This window comes from Orycteropus afer, unplaced genomic scaffold (genome assembly GCF_000298275.1).
Source record: "Orycteropus afer afer isolate SDZICR_OR568_19922 unplaced genomic scaffold, OryAfe1.0 scaffold00147, whole genome shotgun sequence".
Taxonomy (NCBI): domain Eukaryota; kingdom Metazoa; phylum Chordata; class Mammalia; order Tubulidentata; family Orycteropodidae; genus Orycteropus; species Orycteropus afer.
The window spans coordinates 1,436,417-1,460,752 of NW_006921734.1; the positions used below are offsets into that span (position 1 = coordinate 1,436,417).

Here is a 24,336-nt window from a genome sequence, read left to right on the forward strand (position 1 = left end):
CCACCAGCCACTCCTCGGAAGGAAGGTTGGGCAATCCTACTTCCGTAGTGATACTGCCTCGGAAACCCAAGGAGGGGTCACTATGAGTCAGGTGTGACTCGACGGTACACAACAACAACAACAACATGACTTACTCCAGTGTTTTTTTTTTTTTTTCCCCCAGAAAAGTTTCACTTAAATCAGTCTTTCTTCATAAGGGATTATTGTCACTAAAAAAATGATTTCTGTAATTCAGCAGAGGATTTCTGGCAAGCTTCAGAATGTGAATATGTGAATATGTCAGTGATACCCCCTCAAAGTTTATAATACCTAGGTATTAAATGAGATTACTAAAATGGAAATAGAGAAAATTGGACTTCTAAACAGGACAGCCACCTCTCACTTATCTTCAATGCAATTTGCTCATCTCATTGAATCAGGGTGTTTCCATTACATTTTCACCAAACTTTTAATTGATGCTATTATGTAGCAGAAATGCTGTCTGACTGTAAATAGTTCTCCTCCTGTTACCAGCAACTTTAAAACTGTGATAAAAAAGTGAAAATTCCTTAAAGCAAAATGAAATGAAAGGGAGAAAATCCATGTTTACTAAATACAGACTATGTTCTAGGCCTGGTGCTTGATGACTTAATTGTGTCGTCTCACTTATTTCCCAGAACAACCCTGAGGAAAAGCTATTATGGTGTCTCTTTTGAAGAGGAGAATCCAAACCTCAGAAATTATGAAATCACACAATATATTACATATATATTCTCACATCAGAACAATATTTGGCCCCGGTTCTGCATATAATTAATTAGAGCACTAGCTTCCTGATATTTGACTGATTTCAACCATTATTTTGTAAAATATGAGCTTTTAAGTCAGAATTAATTTAAATTACACCTCTGCCACTTAACTAAACATGTATCTGTAGACAAGTTCTTAACATGTCTGAACCTTGTGTTCTTAAAGAACTTGTACCTTTAAAAAAATCATGGTTATTAAATAACTTGGGCAATTAGTAAGAAGATTTTATCCCTTTAAAATGACAACAATAATATGTCATAGGACTGTTCTGAGAATAAAAAGAGATAACAATCAAGGTGTCCCTTATTGTGAATATGAGACTTTTGGCAGTAGGTGAAGGATGAATTTGAATTTATTAATTGCAGTTTGGCTTGTAGCCTAGAGTTAAGACTATGATTGAGACTCCTTTTATTAAGGAACTCAACTGCTCTGCACTATTTTAAAATGTGTTGGGCATTGTAAAGGCTTCTCCCTTGGGTTCTAGGAGGCTAGAAAAGAACTTTGAACAGAAGTTACAAGAATAATTTCATCCCAATAAAAGATCCTTCTGAAAGTCAGTGTTGCCAACAATGAAATAGATTTGCTGAAGCCATGTGGTCTGGTCACTGGAGTGATTCAAACACAAGCTACAATCTTTTGATGGGATAGGTAGAAGAAATTCTCAAAAGGTTCCTTGATTCTGTAAGATAATAAGATTCTGAAGACTCAGTGTTGGAGCTATATGTAGTTGACCAGTAGAATATTCCCCAAATTTAAATCTACCCTACTACTACCCTGTTAATAGTTTATTCATCTATGGCAACTTTAAAATTGTTTGGGTTTACTTTTGTTATCTTTTAAACTAGAAAAGTGAGGATTTTAACTTTATCTTAAATTTGAGTTAAAATGATTAAAGATATTTGTAAGTTTTGATGCATTTTTTAAGATTTGAGATGGTTTAACATGACCTTGAATGAGTTGGAAACTAAGAAATCAGCTGAAACAAAACTCTTGTTAGACTGCTAATTCAATGTGTGTGTGTGCATCCATATGTGTATGTGTACACATGTGTTTAAGGTCCTTAGAATCTATGAAAGCTTTCTAGTAATACATTATTGCTCTTAAGGTAGTCCAAAGCAATATTTTTCAATTTTATATTTTTCTTTGATACCAAGGTCTGATATGGGGTAGATTTTTACTTTTATTTTTTTCCCTTTTGTCACAAGCAGAATGCTCTGTGTCTCTAACTCCCTCTTTGTTGCTAGTTTCACTGCCTTATATACAGTAGAGCTTGTTTTAGCCCTCTGATAAGGAAGAGGCCAGGTAAGGACTGTTGAAGTTGCTTATAAGAGAGTGAAATGACAGCTAACTGTAGGAAAAGAAATATTGGACATTGTAGAGTCAAAGTCATAACTAGTCACCATATCCTTGCCAAGTTGGCACATAAAATTAACCAACACAGATATCAAGCCTGAAAAACTGATTTTAATACCGTTTTTGTCCTTTGTTGGGTATATAATGTAAACTATCTGTGTGCTGCTTATGAATTTATAAGATGGAAACAGTAATATGGGCTCACATGATTGTTGCAGTCGACACATAAAATGTGCTCAGTAAATGATTCTTGTTGGCATTGTTTTCTATTCAAAATTCTAAATAACAACAATATCTGTACAAAATAGCTTCTTAATTGATGAAAGTTATACGCAGCATTTAGAGTTCCTCAGTGGTGCACATGGTTAAGCACTCAACCACTAGCCAAAATGTTGGCGGTTTGAATCCACTGAGAAGCTCCTCGGAAGACAGACCTGATGATCTGCTTCTGAAAGGTCACAGCCACAAAATCATAGGAATCAGTTCTACTCTGCACACATGGGGTCACCATGAATCAGAATCCACTCTGTGGCGACTAACAACAACAACAATAGCTGGATTATAGTAGTTGACTACAACTGGAACCATTTTCATGAAAAATGACCAAAAGCAGAAAGAATGTCTTGGGTAATATGCTATGAGGTGAGGAAAACCCACTCCCATTGAATTGATTCCAACTCATAGAGACCTCCATTGGGTTTCCAAGGCAGTAAGTCATTACGGAAATAGATTGTCCCATCTTCCTCTGCAGAGTGGTTCGTGGGTTTGAACTGCCAGCCTTCTGGTCAGCAGTCAAATGCCTTAGGCACTGCACCACCAGAGGGCCTTCTTAAATGAGGGAAAGCTACTAATATTTGTTGAATGCCTAATAAGTGCTAGGTACTATGCTAAAATATTTGTGTATGTTTATTCATTCTATTTTCAAAATATAATTATTGAGCATCTACTATATTGGAAGTACTAGGAAGATTCTGTTGTCATATGGATCTTGGCTCAAGGCAGGGAATACCAGAAAGATGTTTACTTGTGTTTTATTGACTATGCAAAGGCATTTGATTGTGTGGATCATGACAAATTATGGATAACCTGAGAAGAATGTTAATTCCCAAACACTTGATTGTACTCATGAGGAATCTGTACCTTGACCAGGAGGCTGTCGTTCGAACAGAACAAGGGGACACTACATGGTTTAAAATCAAGAAGGGAGTGTGTCAGGGTTGTATTCTGTCTCCACACTTATTCAATCTATATGCTGAGCAAATAATCCGAGAAGCTGGATTATATGAAGAAAAACGTGGTATCAGGATTGGAGGAAGAATCATTAACAACCTGAGATATGCAGACGATACAACTTTGCTTGCTGAAAGTGAGGATGACTTAAGGCACCTACTGATGAAGGTTGAAGAATACAGTCTGCAGTATGGATTACATCTCAACATAAAGAAAACAAAAATCCTCACAACTGGACCAATGAGCAGCATCACAATAAATGGAGAGAAGATTGAGGTTGTCAAGGAATTCACGTTGCTTGGTTCTACAATCGATGCCAACAGAAGCAGCAGTCAGGACATTAGACGACATGTAGCATTGGGAAAGTCAACTGCGAAGGAACTGTTTCAAGTGCTGAGGAGCAAGGATATCTCCTTCAGGACTAAGGTGCGCCTGACACAAGCCATGATATTTCCAATCGCCTGGTATGCATGTGAGAGCTAGACAATGAATAAGGAAGACCGAAGAAGAGTTGATGCTTTTGAGTTGTGGTGCTGGCGGAGAATGCTGAAAGTACCATGGACTGCTAAAAGAAGTAACAGATCTGTCCTGGAGGAAGTGCAACCAGAATGCTCCTTGGAAGCAAGAATGGCCAGACTTCATCTCACCTATTTTGGTCATGTTGTAGGAAGGGACCATTCCCTGGAGAAGGATGTCATGCTTGGTAGGGTGGAGGGTCGACGAAAGAGGGGGAGGCCTTCAAGGAGATGGATTGATATGGTGGCTGCGATGATGGGCTCAAGTATAGCAGGGATTGTGGGGCTGGCGCGGGTTCGGGCAATGTTTCGTTCTGCTGTGCATGGGGTCGCTATGAGTCGGAAATGACTCGACGGCACTTAACAACAACAACATAACAACAACAACAGGAAGATTCTAGAAGCATAATGGTAAATGAAGCAGCCATGGCCCATGTTCAAGTGCTTATAGTCTAGTCTTTAGTGCCTAAGGCACTTGACTGCTAACCAGAAGGTTGGCAGTTCAAACTCACCAGCCACTCCTCAGAAGAAAGATTGTACAATCTAATTCCATACTGATATACTGTCTCGGAAACCCTAGGAGGGGTCGCTGTGATTGGAGACGACTTGATGGCACATAATAACAACATAAAACACATTAAACAAGTAATTACATGGTCACTTAAGAATAAATTAATTAAATATGATTATCACTACAGAGGTATAAAGTTAACTAAATTAATTCTTTCAGCAACATCGTGAAGTAGGTATCATCTCTTTTTCACAGAAGAAAAAATGAGACTTAAAAAGCCTGCACTGCTTGTTGAGGTCAGGAAGCTAAAAGGTGGTGGATTTAGCATGGGATCTTAGGAGAAGTTCAGATAGATGCTTAGGCTTTTATCAATCTATGAGGCTTCTCTGGGAAGCCACGTGATCTAAGAAGGTCCATGACTTAAATGACAACTTTCATTCATTTATACTTGAAATAAATGTTTCTTGAGCATTTATTGTGTGTCAGACACCACCAAGTGGTGAGAAAAACTCTCTTAATAGAGTTGGTATTATGTAACAAACTACAAGAATGACTAAGAAAAATTACATGGTGTGACAGAGAGACCTGATTTAGTCTGGGAGTCCTGGAAGGCTCCCTTCAGGAGGTGACTTTTAAATAAGATTGAAATAGTAAATAGGAGTTAACCAGGTAGAGGACAGGGTGGGAGGAAAGGAATTCAAGCAATGCAGTCAGGATATGTAAGACCTTGAGTTGTTAAAAGGGAACAAGGTGCATGCAACTAGTAAACAAATTCAGTATAGGGAGATCTGTTAGCTTAGTGCCTAAGGCACTTGACTGCTAACCAGAAGGCTGGCAGTTCAAACCCACCAGCCACTCCCCGGAAGGAAGGTTGGGCAATCTACTTCCGTAGTGATCTGCCACGGAAACCCCAAGAGGGGTCGCTATGGGTTGCATCCGACTCCAGGGCAATGGTTGCAAAGTCTTAGAGAATGAAGAAGTTAAGATGCTGAGGTAGGTAGCAGCCTTTATGTGTTTTAGATATTTTAAGGATCTTGTTCTCTGGTAGCGTAGAGCCTAAGGCACTTGACTGCTACCCAGAAGACTGGCAATTTAAACCCACCAGCCACTCCTCGGAAGGAAGACTGGGCAATCTACTTCCGTAGAGATACCACCACCTCAGAAACCCAAGGAGGGGTCGCTACGAGTCAGATTTGTCTCGAGGGCAATGAGTTTGGTTTTTTTGATTGGCTCCTAATCATAGGAGTAAAGAGAGTTATTGAAGAATTTTGAATACAGGATTGACACAAGTAGCTTTTCTTTTCAAAAGATCACATCAGCTGAAGTGTGGAGTGTAGATTTGAGGTGCGGAAAGAGTGGACGTTATTGTCATAACTTGGGTGAGAGATGAGTAACTGATCGAAAAAGTGAGCAAATTCAAAAGATCTTTAGAAGGTAAAATAGAAAGAATTTAGGATTAGATTAGATAGAAAGGATTTAGGATTAGATTAGATAGAAAGGATTTAGGATTAGATTAGATAGGAGTTTGGGTACAGGAATCAGTAGTTCAAAATCTCTTTTTTGGGAACACGATTCAATATATAACTACTAAAGAACGGGGTACTGTCAGGAAGGATATGGCTGAGAGATGGAAGTGTATGATGAATTTGGAAGGGAGCCTGGGAAAAGTTTCTTTTCTAAAGTACACTTAATCTGATGGGCGGCATATAATCTCATGGATATCTGAGAATAGTAGGAGTTCTGTAAATTAGACTCTTTCCTGTTGGAAAACAAATTCTTAATTAAATGTTTCCTCTTAATTTGCTAATTAGACCCCATACTTTTCGTTTTTGTGATATCAGTTACCATTATTTCTCATTATGTGTTTATCAAAAATATAGCAGACATTTCACCATTCTCTAGGGACAAATTTAAAATTGTAGTAAATCAGGGTCTCTAAAAACTTCCCTGAAATATAACAGACTTGTAATAACTATTTTATAAAAAGTGAGTGGAAGGACGCCAGGTAAAGCAATGACTGATTATAAACATGGTGATGGGAGGTACAGAAGGTGTACAAAGAGCAATGAGTTACTTGTTTTTGATTAGTACATGGAGTAAGTTAGTATAGTGGAGGAGGACACTGGGAAATTGGAACACTAATGTTGTAGGACTTACAAGTTAGAGTACTGTGTATACAGCTGCAAAAGGGTTCCTTGAATGTTTCAGTTCCTCATGTCTAATTTTGGAATAGAGAAAGACATACTGACTGGGTATTTCAATATATTTCTCTTTGCTGACATGTCTCAGTAGTCAGTAAGCTTTATGATAAACACATCTGGAGCCTTCCAAGAGTGTTTACCTAGTGCCTAGAACTCCTGGGAAGAAACACGAGTGTACATTGATAGATCTATTTAGAATTTATCGAGAAGAGCTTTCTCAGAGAAGAAACATGTCTACACAAGCTGCAACCCCATCTACTCTGAGATGAAAAGAACTAGTTGGTGCTTGGCTATCACCAATGACCATTTTGATTCACAAAGAGTTGGTCCTAGATAGAATGGGAGAAAAATATGCAGCAGAACTCAAATTCTTATTAAAAACAACAACAACAGCAACAACAAAAACATCCAGACAAAATGGAATAGTAGAGAACAGAGAACTCTCTGATGCTATTGCCTTGAGACACTCTAAACTGAGCCTGTCCCTTGAGATCACCCTTTAGCAAAATAGCAGAGCAGCACACAAAATAAAAGATGTTACCATAAGATTGCTGCACTACTTAAAAACCATCAATATGAGACCAAAATGTCAACAATTACTCAAAAGCAAAGATAAGAATATGAAGGGGCAGGGAAACTAGAGGACCAGAAAGTGTACTCTACAACTATAGAACAGAATTAAACAGGATGTTAAAACACTGTGACAAAAGTAACTAATGTCATGGACGATTTGTGTGGAAATTTTCAAGTGAGAACCTAACTTTCTGTGTAAACTTTCACCAAAAAGTCAATAAAATACTATTTCGGAGAGAGAGAAAGAGAGAGTGAGTGGGAGAGAGAAGTGCTTTCTTAGATAGACAGTCATTCGGAATCCATTTTCCCTCATTTGGGAGTAGTTCCCAGGCCACATCACAGTTCTATTTATAGCCATGACCTCTTTTCCAATGCTGTGTCAGCTGAACACTGTAGAGACATCTTTAAAAGAAGTAGTATGTGGGTCAGAAGCATCAACCAAAATGAGTGTAATTAGACAGATTTTTAAAAAATGAAAGGATTTTTTAGGTAGTGTTATCAGTAAATCCTTAGTTATGTGTTTCTATTTGAATTGCTAAACAATTATACACAATTCACTTGGATATGTTTAATTTGACTCAACATTCTTTGATCTTTGACTGCCTGTTTTCCAGATGAGCATTTTACGTGTGTGTGTGTGTGTGTGTGTGTGTGTGTATTGCAGCTGGGGGTTGCAGTCTGAAAATTTGACAAATAAGAAAATATCTTTAAATTTTTATCCCTATATGTAGAGTAGAAGAGAGAGAGAAGGGGAGTGTAGAAATGGCTAGGATTCAAATTATGGGTGCATCCCTCCTTTCTAAAATCCCATGGGTTCTTAAAAAGTGTTATTTTCTGAAATTTCCAACTAGACCTCTCATTGAACGACTACTGTTTTTAATTCATATCATACACCAGAAGCTTTTAAACTTGGGAATCATAACAAACACTTGGGAGCTTTTGGAAATACAAATAGCTGGGACTTATACACTGATTTTGGTTTAGTGGGTCTAGGGGGGCCTAGGGATCTAATTTGTAACAAAAACTCCCTGGATTATTCTTACTTTTACATTTGAAAACTTTGTTTAGGGGACAATTCTAACCACTAACTCTGGAAATTGAATGCAATTCAAGGCATTTAATACAATGTTATTGATCATACCAATACTGTGATAGTGTCCAGGGATATAAAGTCACATAATATTTAGTAGAGTATAAAAATATACACATACCAATACAAAGAATACTGTGATGATGATAGAAATTTGCCCTTCGGATATGTATGTGAGAAAAGCACAGACCCAGGAATAGAGAGAGAAAGCTTGAAAAAAGTGAGGACCGAGTCCTGAGATAGACTGCGTAGTGTGCAGTTTTGTTTGGACTTGCCCTAAAAGAGCTGTGAACTCAGTGAGGTGATATATGTTTTTTCTTTCTTTTTATGAGACTTTCTTTTCAGATATAATTAGTACATCTATGAAACTTTCATGACCTTTACAGCCAGTTGCCATTGAATCAACTCCAACTCAAGATAATTTCTTGTGTGTTAGAGTACAATTTCAGTGACTGATTTGTCAGAAGATCACCAAGTCTTTCTTCCATGACACCTCTGGTGGACTTGGATCACCAACCTTTCAGTTAACATTAACCATTTTGCACCACCCAGGGACTCCTTCAGGACCTTCAGAAAGAGTGAATAAACTCCTGTTTCAATTCATTCTCTGATTTGGGGTCTCTGAGAGTGATCAAGGTATGAATTTAAAGCTACATTTGTATGTCCATGTATAAAAATGGCAGTGAGCAGAAGGAAACCTAGGAATCTGAGAAAGAAGTGTACTAAAGTTCTAATTGCCTTGAGACCAGAAGATCTGGATGGTGCCTGACTGCCATTACTGATCAAAAGGAGAAAAATATGGAACAGAATTTCAAATTCTTACAGAATCCAAACTTACTGGACCTATTGAGATTAGAGGAACTCCTGAATCTATTGCTCTAAGAAAATTTTCAAACTATGAACCGAAGTTATTCTTTGAAGTCATCTTTAAACTAAACAGTTTAGCTGAATCAGTAAAGAATATTCCCCATGAGTATTACCCTGTTTAAAAGAATTATCTATGTAAGATCAAACTGACAAAAGTAACTCCAAAGCATAGATGAGAAGTTTAGGGGATAGTGAGTCCAAGTCAATGGTGATGAAACAATATGGTTAGAGATAGCAAGAATGATGAGACAACATGAAGAATATAACCAATGTTACTGAATTGCACGGGTAGCAATTGTTGAATGAGTGCATATTCTGCTGTGTATATTTTTGCCACAATTAAAAAATATATTAATAATATAAATAGCTGTGGGCTTTAGGAGCAGATGACCTCCTATTTCTTGATGATATCCAGGGGTTCTTGTCTCAGAAGTGCCTGTCTAGGGTAATTACAATGCAATTGAAGACTTTCAGTTCCTTGTAAGACAGATGGAAATATAAAACAGAGGTATACGAGATTACTTTAATGACTCATCACACCTTGACTTGATGGACTGAGACTTCACAGAGAGGACGAGTCCAGAGCTCTAACCTTTGCAACATTAATCTCATTCATACAAAAAAATTACTTCCAGAATATTAGCCTTTAGCATCATAAAATACTGCTACTACTGTCCATTATCTTAGAGTCCATCCCACATCATAGTGACCCTTTAGGACAGAGTAGAAGTGCTCCATAAGGTTTCCAAGGCTGTAATCTTTATGGAAAGCATAAAGATTATGGTTTGTAAGCCCTCAGTTGCTAACCAAAAATTTGGCAGTTTGAAACCACCAGCAGCCTCATGAGAGAAAGATAAAGCAGTCTGGTTCTGTAAAGAATTACAGCCTTGGAGACCCTATAAGGCAGTTCTACTCTGTCTTATGGGGTCGCTATGAGTTGGAATTGACTTGATGGATTTTGTATATTTTTTCATCAATAAAATCCATTATCATTGAGTTGATTATCAATCATAGTGATTGTTTAAGACAGGGTAGAACTGCCTCAGAGGATTTTCAAGACTGTAATCTTTACGGAAGCAGGCTGCTACATCTTTCTCCAATGCAGCAGCTGGTGGGGTTGAACTGCTAACCTTTTGGTTAGCAGCTGAGTACTTTAGCCACTGCACCATCAGAGCTCCTAATGATGAAATAGGATGTTGTAATAAAGTTAATAAATGGTAACAAGATTATTTACAGAAACTAAAATGAACAGGTTAATAATACTTTTGCCCTTTGGTAATTTAATCTTGAAGGGGGATAAAAAGCAATAGAAATATTGAGGCAAATTTCTAATATAATTTTGGATTAAAATGAATATGCATGCACCTAGTTATTAAGGAAGTAGAGGCTGCTTTTAGGTGTTGCATGGAAGACAGAGCCTCTACCTCCTTTATTTGGGCCATGTCCCAGCAACTGGGATCAAGGGTGCCCCTTCTTCTGGAGTCGGGATGGTGGGGGTATGACAATTTCCAGGCTATTTCATCTTGGAAATAGCCATGCTATCCCACCAGTAATACCCAGGTTTTCTCCTAATTCTGCTGTACCAGTGAGGATCTTGCTTTCATGAAGTAGAATCTCCCACCAGAGTTGGGAGGAAGGCCCTAGAGACTTTTGGGTTACAGTAGGATTGGATTTCAGGCAGTAGTTAGGGTGTTGGGCTTGCAAAAAAGGGTCAACTAAGGAGCCATTTTCTTGATGGCAACAGAATAGGTAAAAAAAAAAAAAAGGAGGTAGTGGATGAAAAAAGGGTGGAAAGATGGGAATGCTGAGAAAGGAAAAAGTGAAGGAGAAGGAAGTAGAGGGGATGATGAAATGATGGCCCAGAAAGAGAGTAGGTGGCGGGGGGGTGAGGAAGTGGTGAAGGAGAATTAAGTTCTAGAGGTGAGAAAGCAGGAGGCAATGCCTTGGCCACTGAATATGATTTCTTCAAGGACTTTCTGGAGGCTGGAGCTAAAGACAGTAGATGTTCAGGCTGGCAGGACCTTCTTGAAACTAGAGCTCATGTTTGGGAGAGTGTGATGGCACTTGGTAGAGGGCACAACATTCATGAACTGAAATATCCTTGAATTTTAGGATATACCTTTTGGAAACATCTGCACCCTATGAAGGACCATGTTATAGATTTGTTGAGGATCATAACCAATTATGAGGTTAAAGAGTGCAGACATCCCAGGACAGACTACAAGTTTAAGTTCTTTTGAACAAACCCCTACTTCAGAAACAAAAGTGAATGTTAAAGAGTGAATCTGAGGTCAGATTCTCAAGCCAAGTGATGTTAAAGAAATGTCAGTCGTATGGTAAAGAACCTTCAGTCATATGGCCAGGACCTTGTGCTCTATTCCTTCAATTTTGGATAATTTGTGTCCAGAATGCCATCAAATTCATTGCCTGCTTTCCAGTCAATAAAGACCCCCAGAAATACATGTGGACTCAAGATCTGTGCTATTTCAAGACACCCTCCACATCACCTCTGACCTTGTTACCCAGGAACCATACTGGATATCAGACTGGTGATGAAACTGGCAGATGTGGCCCAGTCCTCTCATGAAGAGAGAATATGGCATATCCTTTCTACAAATCCAGCATTCTTAACCACAATGAGCTCAGTAAGAACTTGCCATGCTTACTAGCCTCCTTCCATGCACCTGAACATAACCAGTTGACTGGGTGCCCTGTGAGGGTTGGGAAGGAAAAGACATTTCTCATCTTTGGAGTTTATCTATATATGTCAGCCTACATCTCACTTCAACATTTAACATCTCTTTGTCTGTCTGGCTCGCTCTCTTCCTGTCTTTTTCTGTCTTTAAAGACACTAGAACTCAAAAACAGAAAACAAAGCAACTAGAAAAGCAGACTTTCTAATTTGTTTCACCTTTTGATAGTTCCCAGAGGAAGAGATGGAGGTTGTCTGGTAATGTAGAGTGCCAGAGCTTTCTGGCTCTGCTTTTATGCCTCCTCCCCAAACTTCCTTTAGCAAATGCTAAAATTTCAAACAAAGACAGAACCAGAGCTGCAGAACTAAAGGACTGAGATGATCATGTGTCCCATGGCACAGAGATCATTAAACGTCTAATTGTGTTTTATTTGTTGTTGTTGTTGTTATGTGCCGTCGAGTCAGCCCTGACTCATAGCAACCCCTCCTTGGGTTTCCGAGGCAGTATCACTACGGAAGTAGGATTGCCCAACCTTCCTTCCGAGGAGTGGCTGGTGGGTTTGAACCACCAGCCTTCTGGTTAGCAGTCAAGTGCCTTAGCCACTATGCTACCAGAGCTCACTCACCCTAATCCAAATACCCCTTCCCCCCTCTTATGGATTGAAATGTGTCCCCTCAATATATGTATCAAATTGGCTAGGCCATGATTCTCAGGATTATCTTCCATTTTGTGATTTAATGTTTTGTAAATCCTAACTTCTATGATGTTAATGAGGAAGAATTAGAGGCAGTTATGTTATTGAGGCAGGATATAATCTATAAGGTTAGGTTGTATCTTGAGTCAATCTCTTTCAAATATAAAAGAGATACATGCAAGCAGTGATCTGCTACTACCAAGAAAGAAGAGTCAGGAGCAGAGCATGTCCTTTGGATCCAGGGTCCCTGTGCTGAGAACCTCCTAGACCAACGGGAAGATTGATACCAAGACACATGGAGAACTCCAAGGAACTCTGGGCCCACAGATGTTGAAAGGAAATAAGCATCTTCCCAGTGCCAACAGAGAGAGAAATCCTTCTAGAACAGGCACCCTGCATTTGGACTTTTAGTCTCCTATACTGTGAGAGAATAAATGTCTCTTAAAACCATTCATGTGTGCTATTTCTGTTATAGCAGCACTAGCTAGCTGAGACATTCCCTCCCCCCAACACACATAAATACATTTTCCTTCCTCTTCACTGTGTCTAGATCTCCAGGAAACCTTCCAGATAGTTCTTGAGCATTATTCCAGAGGGTAGGGAGAAGAATGTGACAGTAATATGGTTCTATTAGAAGCTAAAATAAGTTATTTTAAATGATCAATCTAAAAGTAAACTACAATAAATAAATAAGGTGAATGCATAGCTCTAAGAAGTTTATTTCCGCCACCTTTATTTCTGCGGTAATGTGAAGATTTTGATTATAAGGAGTTGAGAAGATATGCTGAGATAGGTGAGTTCTTTAAAATTTGATGAAAGGTGCTGTAGTAATACACAGGACTGCAATTGTACATAATATTTTTAGTTCTGAAGCCTTGTCTTTACTATTCAGAAAGGATATATGGTTTTTCATTCTTTTGTATAAGTATTATCTTTTTCATCATATTTATGTAATATCATTCAGGAACAAGTTGGAGATGCTAAAAATCAATGAGATGTACTATTTTATCTGTTGTATTTTAAATCATTTTGGAAAAAACACTGAGGCAATTATGAAGGAATTCAGAAAAAAATGTCAAATTTTTAGACAACTTTTTGTTTATAGTGTCTGCTTGTTTCACTTTGATTAATTAAAGGAGATAACCTCAAGAACAATTGGAATTGATATCTAATGCTGTCAATTTCCTTGTTTCTCATGAAGCAAAATCAAGTGATTATAGTGAAGAAGATCTACTAAAATTTCCATGTATATTTAATTCTAAAAATGTATAGATCTGACTTAGATAAAGGGAAAAGTGAGAAGAATAGTAATTTAATACAAAGCTCAATTACTAATACAATAGTATTTCTCCTAAGATATTCAGGTTAAGACTTGAATACCTCTGGAAGGAAAATAAAACATCCCACAGATATATTACATTTTACAAATATCAAGATATTTGAAAACATCTAATCAATTACCTGTTCTTCTATATAGTCATTAATCCAGTTCACCAAATATTTCTGGCTTTTCTTCTTGGGCATATGGTAGATTTCATTTTTCTCTCAACTTTACATTAAGAATAAGAAGCTCTGGTGGCATACTGGTTAAAGCATTCAGCTGCTAACCAAAAGGTCAGTGTTTTAAACCCACCATCCACTCTGTGAGGGAAAGATGAGACAGTTTGGTTCCATAAATATTTACAGCCTTAGAAATGCAACAGGGTAGCTCAACTCTAACCTATTGGGTCACTATGAATTGGAATCGACTCAATGGCAGTGAGTTTACGTTAAGAATGGCCATGTGACTATTTTGGCAAATGAAATATGAGAAGAAGCTGTATATGTCTCATCTGGGAGAAAGCTTTAAGAGCTAGTATAAAATTTGCCAGAACCCCCTTTCCCTTGCCATGACAACCAGCTCCAGATATGGAGTTTCCATCAGTCCTGTTCTCAGAGTAAGGAAATGTGGCACAGTCTCTTTCCTTCTCCTCAATCCCTTAACCCCAGACTACGTAGCATGTATAGAGAAATAAACTTGTGTTGTTTCAGGACATTGGGATTTGGAACTTATATTGTTACTGCAGCATAATCTAGCCTGTTTTGAGAAAAACAACAATTTGGGGTTTGTTTCTTTTGTATGTTTGATGTTTATGAATTATTGTGAGAATCCACATCTTAATATGTGCCATTATTTGTAAGATACCTTTGTCTAGGTTTTTGATCATTGTATTTCTGAAAGCCTTCCTTACTTAAATATTTAGATATGAAAATCTAAGAAGCTTACATGAATGTGTATGGATTTTAATGTGAATTTTTTATATTTTTGTGGACCTATTGACCTTGTAGGGGAGCTCTGGTAGCATAGTGCCTAAGGCACTTGACTGCTAACCCTAAGGGCTGGAGGTTCAAACCTACCAGCCACTTCTAGGAAGGAAGAAGGGGCAATCCATTTCTGTAGTGATACTGCCTCGGAAACCCAAGGAGCGGTCGATATGAGTTGGGGCCGACCTGACGGCACATAACAGCACAGCAGCAACATTGACCTTGTGCTTCATTAGATTTATGTGTTATATCAATTGGTAATGCATTGGCCCATCTTCCACATGCTGTTACTTTACAGACTTCTATAGATAAAGGCAACATCTAATTTAATCTTTATCTGCTCTTGTAATACATACAAACTTCAGTAATACATATTTAGTGGAACTCAATTTTTGCTGAGAATATAATGGATATGGTGATGGTGATGATGTCAATGATAAGAGAGTCCAAGAAGAGATGCTGTTGTTGTTGTTATTATTATGTGCTGTGGAGTCAGACTCGACTCATAGCGACCCCTCCTTGGGTTGCTGAGGCAGTATCACTACGGAAGTAGATTGCCCAACCATCCTTTTGAGGAGTGGCTGGTGGGTTTGAACTGCCAGCCTTCTGGTTAGCAGTCAAGTGTCTCAGGCATTATGCTACCAGAGCTCCCAAGAAGAGCTAGTACTCCAAAAATAAGCATGTTTGGTGACTACAATGCAATTCAATTTATTCATATAATTTACTGTGTAAATTTAAAACAAGACCTCTAGGGGTACAATGGGAGCTCTGGAGGGGTCGCTATGAGTCGGGCTGACTCGCCGGCACATAACAACAACAACAACAACAACAACAGGAGCACAATGGTTAAGTCCTAGGCTGCTAACTAACTGAAAAGTTGCTGGGCCAACCACTTGCAGCTCTGCAGAAGAAAAGACTTGATGATCCATTCCCTTAAAGATTACAGCCTAGGGCAGTTCTACTCTGTCCTACAGAATCATTATAGAGGGAATTGAAACATTAGTTCTTTCTGAGAAAGGACCATGGAGGACTTCATAGAAAAGATGATATTTGATTGGGCATTTATTATTATTGTTGGAACTGTTGAAGAGTTTATTCCTATATCTATAGTGGAGAATTAGAGAACTTTCTTCTAAAACTAAGTTCTGCCCCGATTTTGAATCCCATGTTTTATGGTTTGGAAATTTGGGGGTTTGAGCCTGGGATATATTTAAAATATTTCCCAGCATCAATGGCCAATCATAATGGATGCTGGCCATGGAATTAGAACAAGATCTGGAAAGACCGTTAAGTGCCTATTAATGTTTCAGTTGTAGGATTTTGGTTGGATCTCTGCATCTCAATTTCTCATTTGTCAAATGCAACCAAGTAGGATATTTGTGAAGACTAAATAAGATAATGCATGTAAAGTGCTTGACATAATTAATGATACAGATTAAGAAAATTCAATAAATGTTAGCTATTAGAGCATTAAAGATACGAGTAGACCTGACAACAAAATTGCAGATATAATGCAGAGTGTGAAACAATTAGTAAGATAAAAAAAACTTAGGGAAAAAATTGCTTTTCAGAAAAGATCTACCCAAATATTTTAAAGAGATGAGAAGGTGGCTTGGTATGAAAGGTCATTATTTGGAAATACCAGTGATTCAATTTTCCTTCAGAATAATTATTTTATATTTCAGTTCTTCCTAATGTCAGTGAACCTCTAGGATGATAATGTTGATGAACAGTCCTGGAGTGAGATGTCAGAATTTGACTGTGGCTGTTTGCAAACTCTGCTATGATTACACTCAGTTGTCTAATTGCTTAATTTATTGATGTTTTGCTGACATCTTTTTCAGAAACATTTTTGATTGCAGAGAATGAATAATTTCTATTATGACTCATTATCATATATTTGCATTTGATCTGTCTGATTGCTGCAGGTGGAAACAATAGGCGATGCATACTGTGTTGCAGCAGGACTTCACAGGAAAAGCCTCTGCCATGCGAAACCCATTGCTCTGATGGCCTTGAAGATGATGGAACTTTCAGAAGAAGTGCTGACACCTGATGGAAGGCCAATTCAGGTAACTCTTTTATCATTCTCGCTTGAGTACTTTTAACTAAAGGTGCAAGAAATTCCCTTCTGAATTCTACTTACTGTAATGTATGGATTTAGACCAGGTACTCAAGAAAGACTAGAGATAACAATAGGTAACTCATAGATCTAGGAGAAGAACAAATGGAATATGGACCAAAGTAGGAAAAGGTATATGAGAGGAGAATTATCTTGGAGAGAAGAAAGCAAGGCTAAAGTTTTAGAACAAGGAAAGGGAAAACTTGCTTCCAGTAAATAAGTCACCAACACCAAGCATGTATAATGGTGAGAATAAGAGTTTGAGAGATAATCCAAGACAAAGAAGCAAGAAAATGGAAGATGTGGACAATGTCCTATAGCTAGCATATGAGGTTCCTTATGAAGCAGCATAAGCCTGAGGGTTGACTCAGCATGGTTTTTATGTGGCAGAGCTTGAAGGTTGGAGCCCAGCAACTGCAGATGTTTTTTAAAAGGTGGAAATGTAGCTTCTTGTATTTTGGACTCTTTTTTTCTATTGACAGTGTTCTATGGGTCTGGAATCTACCTCTGGGAAATAGATAAGGTCATCTAGCTGTATTTCTGCCAGAGCCCTATGGTGGAACCCAGAAATTTGACACTATGAATCCTTGTAAACAAAAATCTTATATTTGGAAAAAAACTTACTTGTAAACAAAAATCTTATATTTGGAAAAAAACATCGAGTTGAATACTACTCATAGTGACCCCTCCTTGGGTTTCCAAGGTGGTATCACTATGGAAGTAGATTGCCCAGCCTTCCTTCCAAGGAGTGGCTGGTGGGTTTGAACCTCCAGCCTTCTGGTTAGCAGTCAAATGCTTTAGGCACTATGCCACCAGAGCTCCTTCAGAGCTCCTTAGAAGTATCTATATGTAAATACAGATACATGTAGATACTGTCATCAAGTTGGTTCTGACTCATAGCGAACCCTCTTTGGGTTTCCGAGGCAATATCTCTACGGACGTAGATTGCCCAGTCTTCCTTCAGAGGAGTAGCTGGTGGGTATGAACTGCCAGCCTTATGGTTGGCAGTCAAATGCCTTAGGCGTTACCCCACCAGATAGACAGATATATTCATTAAAGACACTACTACAGATACTCCTTAGATGTAACCAAACACCCTTTGAAATCACTTTTTTTGGATTTGAAAGCTTCAGAGTATAGTCTCATGGGACAACTCAGTCAATTGGCATATATAGACAAACTTCATATTCTTCATTCTAGTGAAATGAGTAGGGTCTGAAGTCTTAAGAACTTGTGAGTGGCCATCTAAGATGTAACTATTGGTCTCTACTTGTCCAGAGTGAAAGAGTAAGAAAGTAACCAAAATCTCAAGAAAAAAAACAAATGTGCAAGGCTAATAACCTACATGAGCCATGATTTCAACTATTCTGAGACCAGAAGAGTTAGTTGGTGCCTGGCTACCACCACTAACCTTTCTGACTGGAGCCATAAGAGATGATACTGGTTAGAAATTGAGAAAAATGCAGAACAAAATTCAAATTCTTAAAAATGGCTAGATTAAATGGATCACTGAAACCAGAAGATTCCTTGAGACTATCACCCTGAGACACTGCCCAAACCTTGAACCAAAACTACTTCCTGAGACCACCATTTAACAGAAAAGCAGAGTGACACACAAAATAAAGGGTATAATCCATTAAATCAGTACTCTACTTTTCTTTTTTTAATTCTGTGTGAATCTAAAAGGTCAACATTTAATCCAAAGCAAAAATGAAAAGATAATGGGCAATGCCTAAGGCACTTGACTGCTAACCAGAAGATTGGCGGTACAAACCCACCAGCCACTCCTCTGAAGGAAGATGGGGCAATCTACTTGCATAGTGATACCGCCTTGTAAACCTAAGGAAGGGTGGCTCTGAGTCAAAGATGACTCAATGGCACATAACAACAACAACAAGAACAACAAGGGGGCAGACAATCTAGAGAACTGGAATTGGAACAATCAGAAAACAATGTTAATACAATGTGAAAAATGTAATTAATATCATTGATCAATTTGTGTGGAAATTTTCAAAGGGGAACCTAACTTACTGTGCAAACTTTCACCAAAAACAAAATAAAATATTGTTTAAAAAAGTTTTTTAAGACCTCTCTTTTGTAATAAATAGCTCACCAACTATGGATTAAAAAATACAGAAAGAGAAAAAGAAGTTTATATGTGTGAGTACATTTTTAGTTTTAGCTTTCTGACAAATTAGATGACATTCTGTCTGAAATTATTAAGATTTTATATTAAACATTTTTAAAAATATTAAGAACTAACTTAAATCATAGGAAAGGGAGAGGTATGTCAATTACATTAGCTGTGTGGACTGGAAAAAATATAAGTGGTAAAATTAACTAAATATTCTATCATTAACAGTGGTAATAGGCAACAAAGAAACACTATTCCTCTTGGAAGAAGTCAACTTCAATTTCATCCTCAGATGATTTCCAGAGATAAAGTGCTTGGAAAATCAGCAGCTCATAGTAAAAACAAAACAAAATATTTATCAGTTTTAACAAATATACCACAAAAAAAGCAAGATGTTAATAATATGAGAGACAGTATGCAGGGGGAAGGAAGTATATACAAAACCTCTGTAATTTCTGCACAATTTCTGTGTAAACCTAAAAAATATTCTAAAAAATAAAATACTATGCATAAGAACTAGTGCAAACAATAGGTAAAAATAACAGACCTGTAGTGTCATTATTATAAAAATTTTCAGACACAGAATCAAAATGCCAAAGTTTAATATAATGAAGAAGTAAAGGAAATACTTAAATATGGGATGGAGCAACTGGATTTGAAAAAGAACCAGAGCACTTGTGAAAGCATATAACATAATAGATTTTTAAAAAGAACTCAGTGGATGAGTTTAAAAGCAGATTAGATAACCACTGAAGCAAGAATTAGTAAACTAAAAGTTAGAAATGGAGAAATTATCCATAATTAAGTTCAGCTCATTTAAATTGAGATAATATGAAGGAGAATGCAAAATATGTAAGAAGAGACTGGAAAGATGTACCATATATTTAATTGACATCGTAAGTGGAGTTAATAAAGGGAACACATACACAAAAAAGGAGTTTTTTTCTCTGGAATTAATATTAATTCACTGAGTTGAATCTGACTCATAGTGGCCCCTTCTTGGGTTTCTGAGGCGGTATCACTACAGGAGTAGATTGCCCAACTTTCCTTCCGAGGAGTAGCTGGTGGGTTTGAACTGCCAGCCTTCTGGTTAGCAGTCAAGTGCCTTAGGCACTATGCCACCAGCGCTCTTGAAATGACTATTAGCCATTATCAATTAGTTCTCAAAGACAGTAATCCTAAGGAATCCTGTAAAGTATAAACCACAGTATTCCAAAACTAAATGCATTATAATGAGACTACAGTACATCAGAGAAAATGCAGATTTGATAAATGACAAGGGGAGCTCATGGCATAGTGCCTAACATATTTGACTACTAACCAGAAGGCTGGTGGTTCAAATCCACCAGCCACTCCTTGGATGGAAAATTGGGCAATCTACTTCCATAGAGATACTGCCTTGAAAACCCAAGGAGGGGTCACTATGAGTCAAATTGCCACACTGATAAGTAAAGAAAAGATAAGCTATCAATAAATTATTTGGATACAATTGTTTATCCATGTGAAACAAACTGAAATTAGATCTCTAATTATGCCTTGTGCATAAGTCAATTCCATGTGGATGAAGTATGAAAGGCCATACTGTAAATCTATAAATTTATAATTAGAAAATATTTGCTTATAGTAGGGAAGAATTTCTTGTAAACTAGTCAGGTCAAAAATTTACAAATCATAAATGAAAATATGTATACATTTACCACATTAAAAGGAAAACCTTTCTGTTCATTAAAGAACAGTTAAAGAGAGTGAAAAGACAACCACAAACTTGGAGAAAATAATCCACAACACATAAAACCAATAAAAGATAACTATATTTGGTAGACTAATAGGTTTGTGAATATATGTGTATGTGTGTATATCACACATTGCTGTCAAGTCAGATCTGACTCATAGTTACCCTTCCTTGGGTTTCTGAGGCGGTATCACTACGGAAGTAGATTACCCAACCTTCCTTCTGAGGAGCAGTTGGTGGGTTTGAACCACCAGCCTTCTGGTTATGCACACACACACACACACACACACATATGGATAGGGAAAATGAGCATAAAGGCCATAGCCCAAAGTTGAGTATTCTTAATATGCATGTATATGCTAACATTGGACAATTTTTAAAAAAATGAAAATTAGTTTTCTAATCATCTTTCAGTGGTGAAAATAGGGAAGTACATTGTTGTTGTTGTTGTTATGTGCCATCAAGTCAGACCTGACTCATAGCGACCCCTTCTTGGGTTTCCGAGACAGTATCACTATGGAAGTAGATTGCCCAACCTTCCTTCTGGGGAGTGGCTGGTGGGTTTGAACTGCCAGCCTTCTGGTTAGCAGTCAAATGCCTTAAGTACTATGCTACCAGAGCTCCTAGGGGAGTACATTTAGAACATTTTAAAAGTCTATACAATGATCTAGTTTAATTGCAGTTATTCAAGTATATGACTGATATTTCTACCACAGCTAGGGAAAACTAACTAATTAACTAAGTGGAAAAATACTGTCTCAGATCTGCTGTGAACTGCAAATGTACACATTCTACATAGAATTCATATCAGTTCTTAAATTTTCAAGCCTGCCAGTAAGGACAGCTCATCATTTGGTGTTGTTTTCTTTTATAGGTGGTATAATATTTTTATTGATTTCAGCATTGTCAAAGCAAACTTAAATTACCAGAGAACAAAACCAGAGAATTGTGTTTACAGTGTTCTCATCAATATTTTCATTTGTGGGATATTAACATTAACTCTGTCTTATGAATCAGATAGTCTTATTAAATTAGAAAAGGAAATCTCCATAAAGATTTAATAAGATTGCAGAAAGAGAATTCAAAATAATAAAACTACCTTATAATTTTAGCTTCATTACTAATTTATATAATTCGAATGGTTTGAGAGTTTATTTTCAACATATTAACTTGATTTTGAATTGGCTTTTAGCTGGTGTCATGGGACCATTTCTGAACTTATTATGAGAATCTTTCATTATAAAAGCTTAGGTACTGCCACCGAGTTGATATGTGATCAGTTGATTGTTTCACTCAAATTATATATGAGCCTTTAGGCCACTTAAAAGCTAAGCTATTTGAGTTACTATAATTGTTTAAAACCTAATGCAACTCCCCCAAACTCTCAAATTTTTGGAAAATAAGATAAATAATTATATATACGTTTATGAATCTTTTCAGCATCCTGTCATGATGGGAAATTGGAGCCTGAATAATCAATTGTAATTGCTTGCAAATGATTGGTAATGTTTCTGATTCATTCATTGTAAAACTTCGTAGGTTAATTAATAACTTTTAAAAATAACTGTAGAATACAGCATTTTACTTATTCAGTCTTTAAATACTCAGGCAAATTGTTCTATATGTAAAAAAAAAAAAACAAAAAAAAAACCCTCATTGCCGTGGAATCAGATCCAACTCATAGTGACCCCTCCTTAGGTTTCCAAGGCGGTATCACTATGAAAGTAGATTGCCCAGCCTTCCTTCTGTGGAGTGTCTGGTGGGTTTGAACCTCCAGCCTTCTGGTTAGCAGTCAAGTGCCTTAGGCACTATGCTACCAGAGCTCCTTCTATATGTAAATCCTCAACAGAAACTCAGAGGCTAGTTATAGGCTGTATCTATAAAATATACATAAATATGGTGTATCTTCAGTAAATTCTGAAAAATAAGTCCAAAGTAACATTAATAAATGTTTTTTAAAAACAGTATTTTGAGTTTGTTTGTTTTTTTCATACTTGATCAATATGCTGTTTTTTCTGCTGGCTGAAAATATGGAAATGCCAGCATTATGTCTATTTCTTTTTTGTTTCCACCCTGGAGGAGTCTGATTTTCTTATATTTTAATCAATAGACAATTGAAGAAAAGTAAAATCAAATTTATTTTCTCTCTTGTTTCTTGAGCTACATATATTGTGATTTCCCTAGAAAACTGCATAACTATATACTTTATACTCTTGAGTCTTGTGAATGTAGTTTCTTCAAAAGTATTTTGGATGAATTTTTAGTCTTGTAAAGGAAAGTCATATCATTTCCACTTTTGCTGAAAAACTTTTGCTGGAAGAGGGAAGGTTGGTTGGGGATTGACAGAAGAATGTAATTCAGGATATATTAGAAAGACAAGTAGCATTTTCACAATTTAAGTCTTTTGAGAAAGATTTAGTGAGTCCAAATGGCTGTTTTAGATTTGAACTTCCATTTTTAAAGGTATTTTCATTGAATTTCATCACATAGGCATACCAATTCAAATTCCTTTCATTAGTTCAAAGAACAGTGCATTTTATGTAATGAGGCAATTATGTTGTTGTTGTTGTTGTTGTTATGTGCCGTCGAGTCAGCCATGACTCATAGCGACCCCTCCTTGAGTTTCCGAGGCAGTATCACTACGGAAGTAGGATTGCCCAACCTTCCTTCCGAGGAGTGGTTGGTGGGTTTGAACTGCCAGCCTTCTGGTTAGCAATCAAGTGCCTTACCCACTATGCTACCAGAGCTCCCAAGGCAATTATAGAGATTGTGAAAAAGAACTGAAAAAACAATATAATCATGCTGCAATACTAATGTGTTTGGCAATCTCAATTACAAATCAGGGAAATGTTAGGAATTTCTTCTAACCACCTAATCCCAAAGCCGGAGTATCAGTGAATTTATACATACTGTAATACATTAACAATGGAGCTCCAGTAGCATAGTGCCTAAGGCACTTGACTGCTAACCAGAAGGCTGGCAGTTCAAACCCACCAGTCACCCTTCGGAAGGAAGGTTGGGCAATCTACTTCCGTAGTGACATCGCCTCCAAAACCCCAGGAATGGCTGCTATGAGTCGCGTCGCACTCCACAGCACATAACAACAACGTAATGCATTAAATTGTAGCACCTTAAACTTCAGCTTTTCCTAGTTAGTTTGCAGGATTTTTTTTGAGGTTATTCTCTAAGTAATTTTCAGATCCTTGTTATTTACAAAGGAAACCTGATGTTATTTAAATATTTGAAGGGATTTTCTTTTTGCAGATATTGTCATATTTAACTAACTTTGAGTTCCTGAGATTGTATTTAAATAGAAAGGGAAAAAGTGATTATTTGATGATGATTAATTTCTATGATTTTTTGTTTATTTATAAAATTCTAATTAGTGTATCCACTCCTCGGAAGGAAGGTTGGGCAATCCTACTTCCTTAGTGATACTGCCTCGGAAACCCAAGGAGGGGTCGCTATGAGTCGGGGCCGACTCGACGGCATATAACAACAACAACAACAATTAGTGTATATATTTTT

General features: G+C 37.3%; 1 protein-coding gene across 1 annotated transcript in view; it reads left to right on the plus strand.

Annotated features, from left to right (window-relative positions):
• Nucleotides 1–24,336, plus strand: part of GUCY1A2 (guanylate cyclase 1 soluble subunit alpha 2) — a 413,092-nt gene that overhangs the window by 282,352 nt on the left and 106,404 nt on the right. Inside the window, exon 6 of the mRNA XM_042781668.1 lies at nt 16,749–16,892. Coding sequence (XP_042637602.1) covers nt 16,749–16,892 — 144 coding nt within the window. The remainder of the gene's footprint in view (nt 1–16,748; nt 16,893–24,336) is intronic.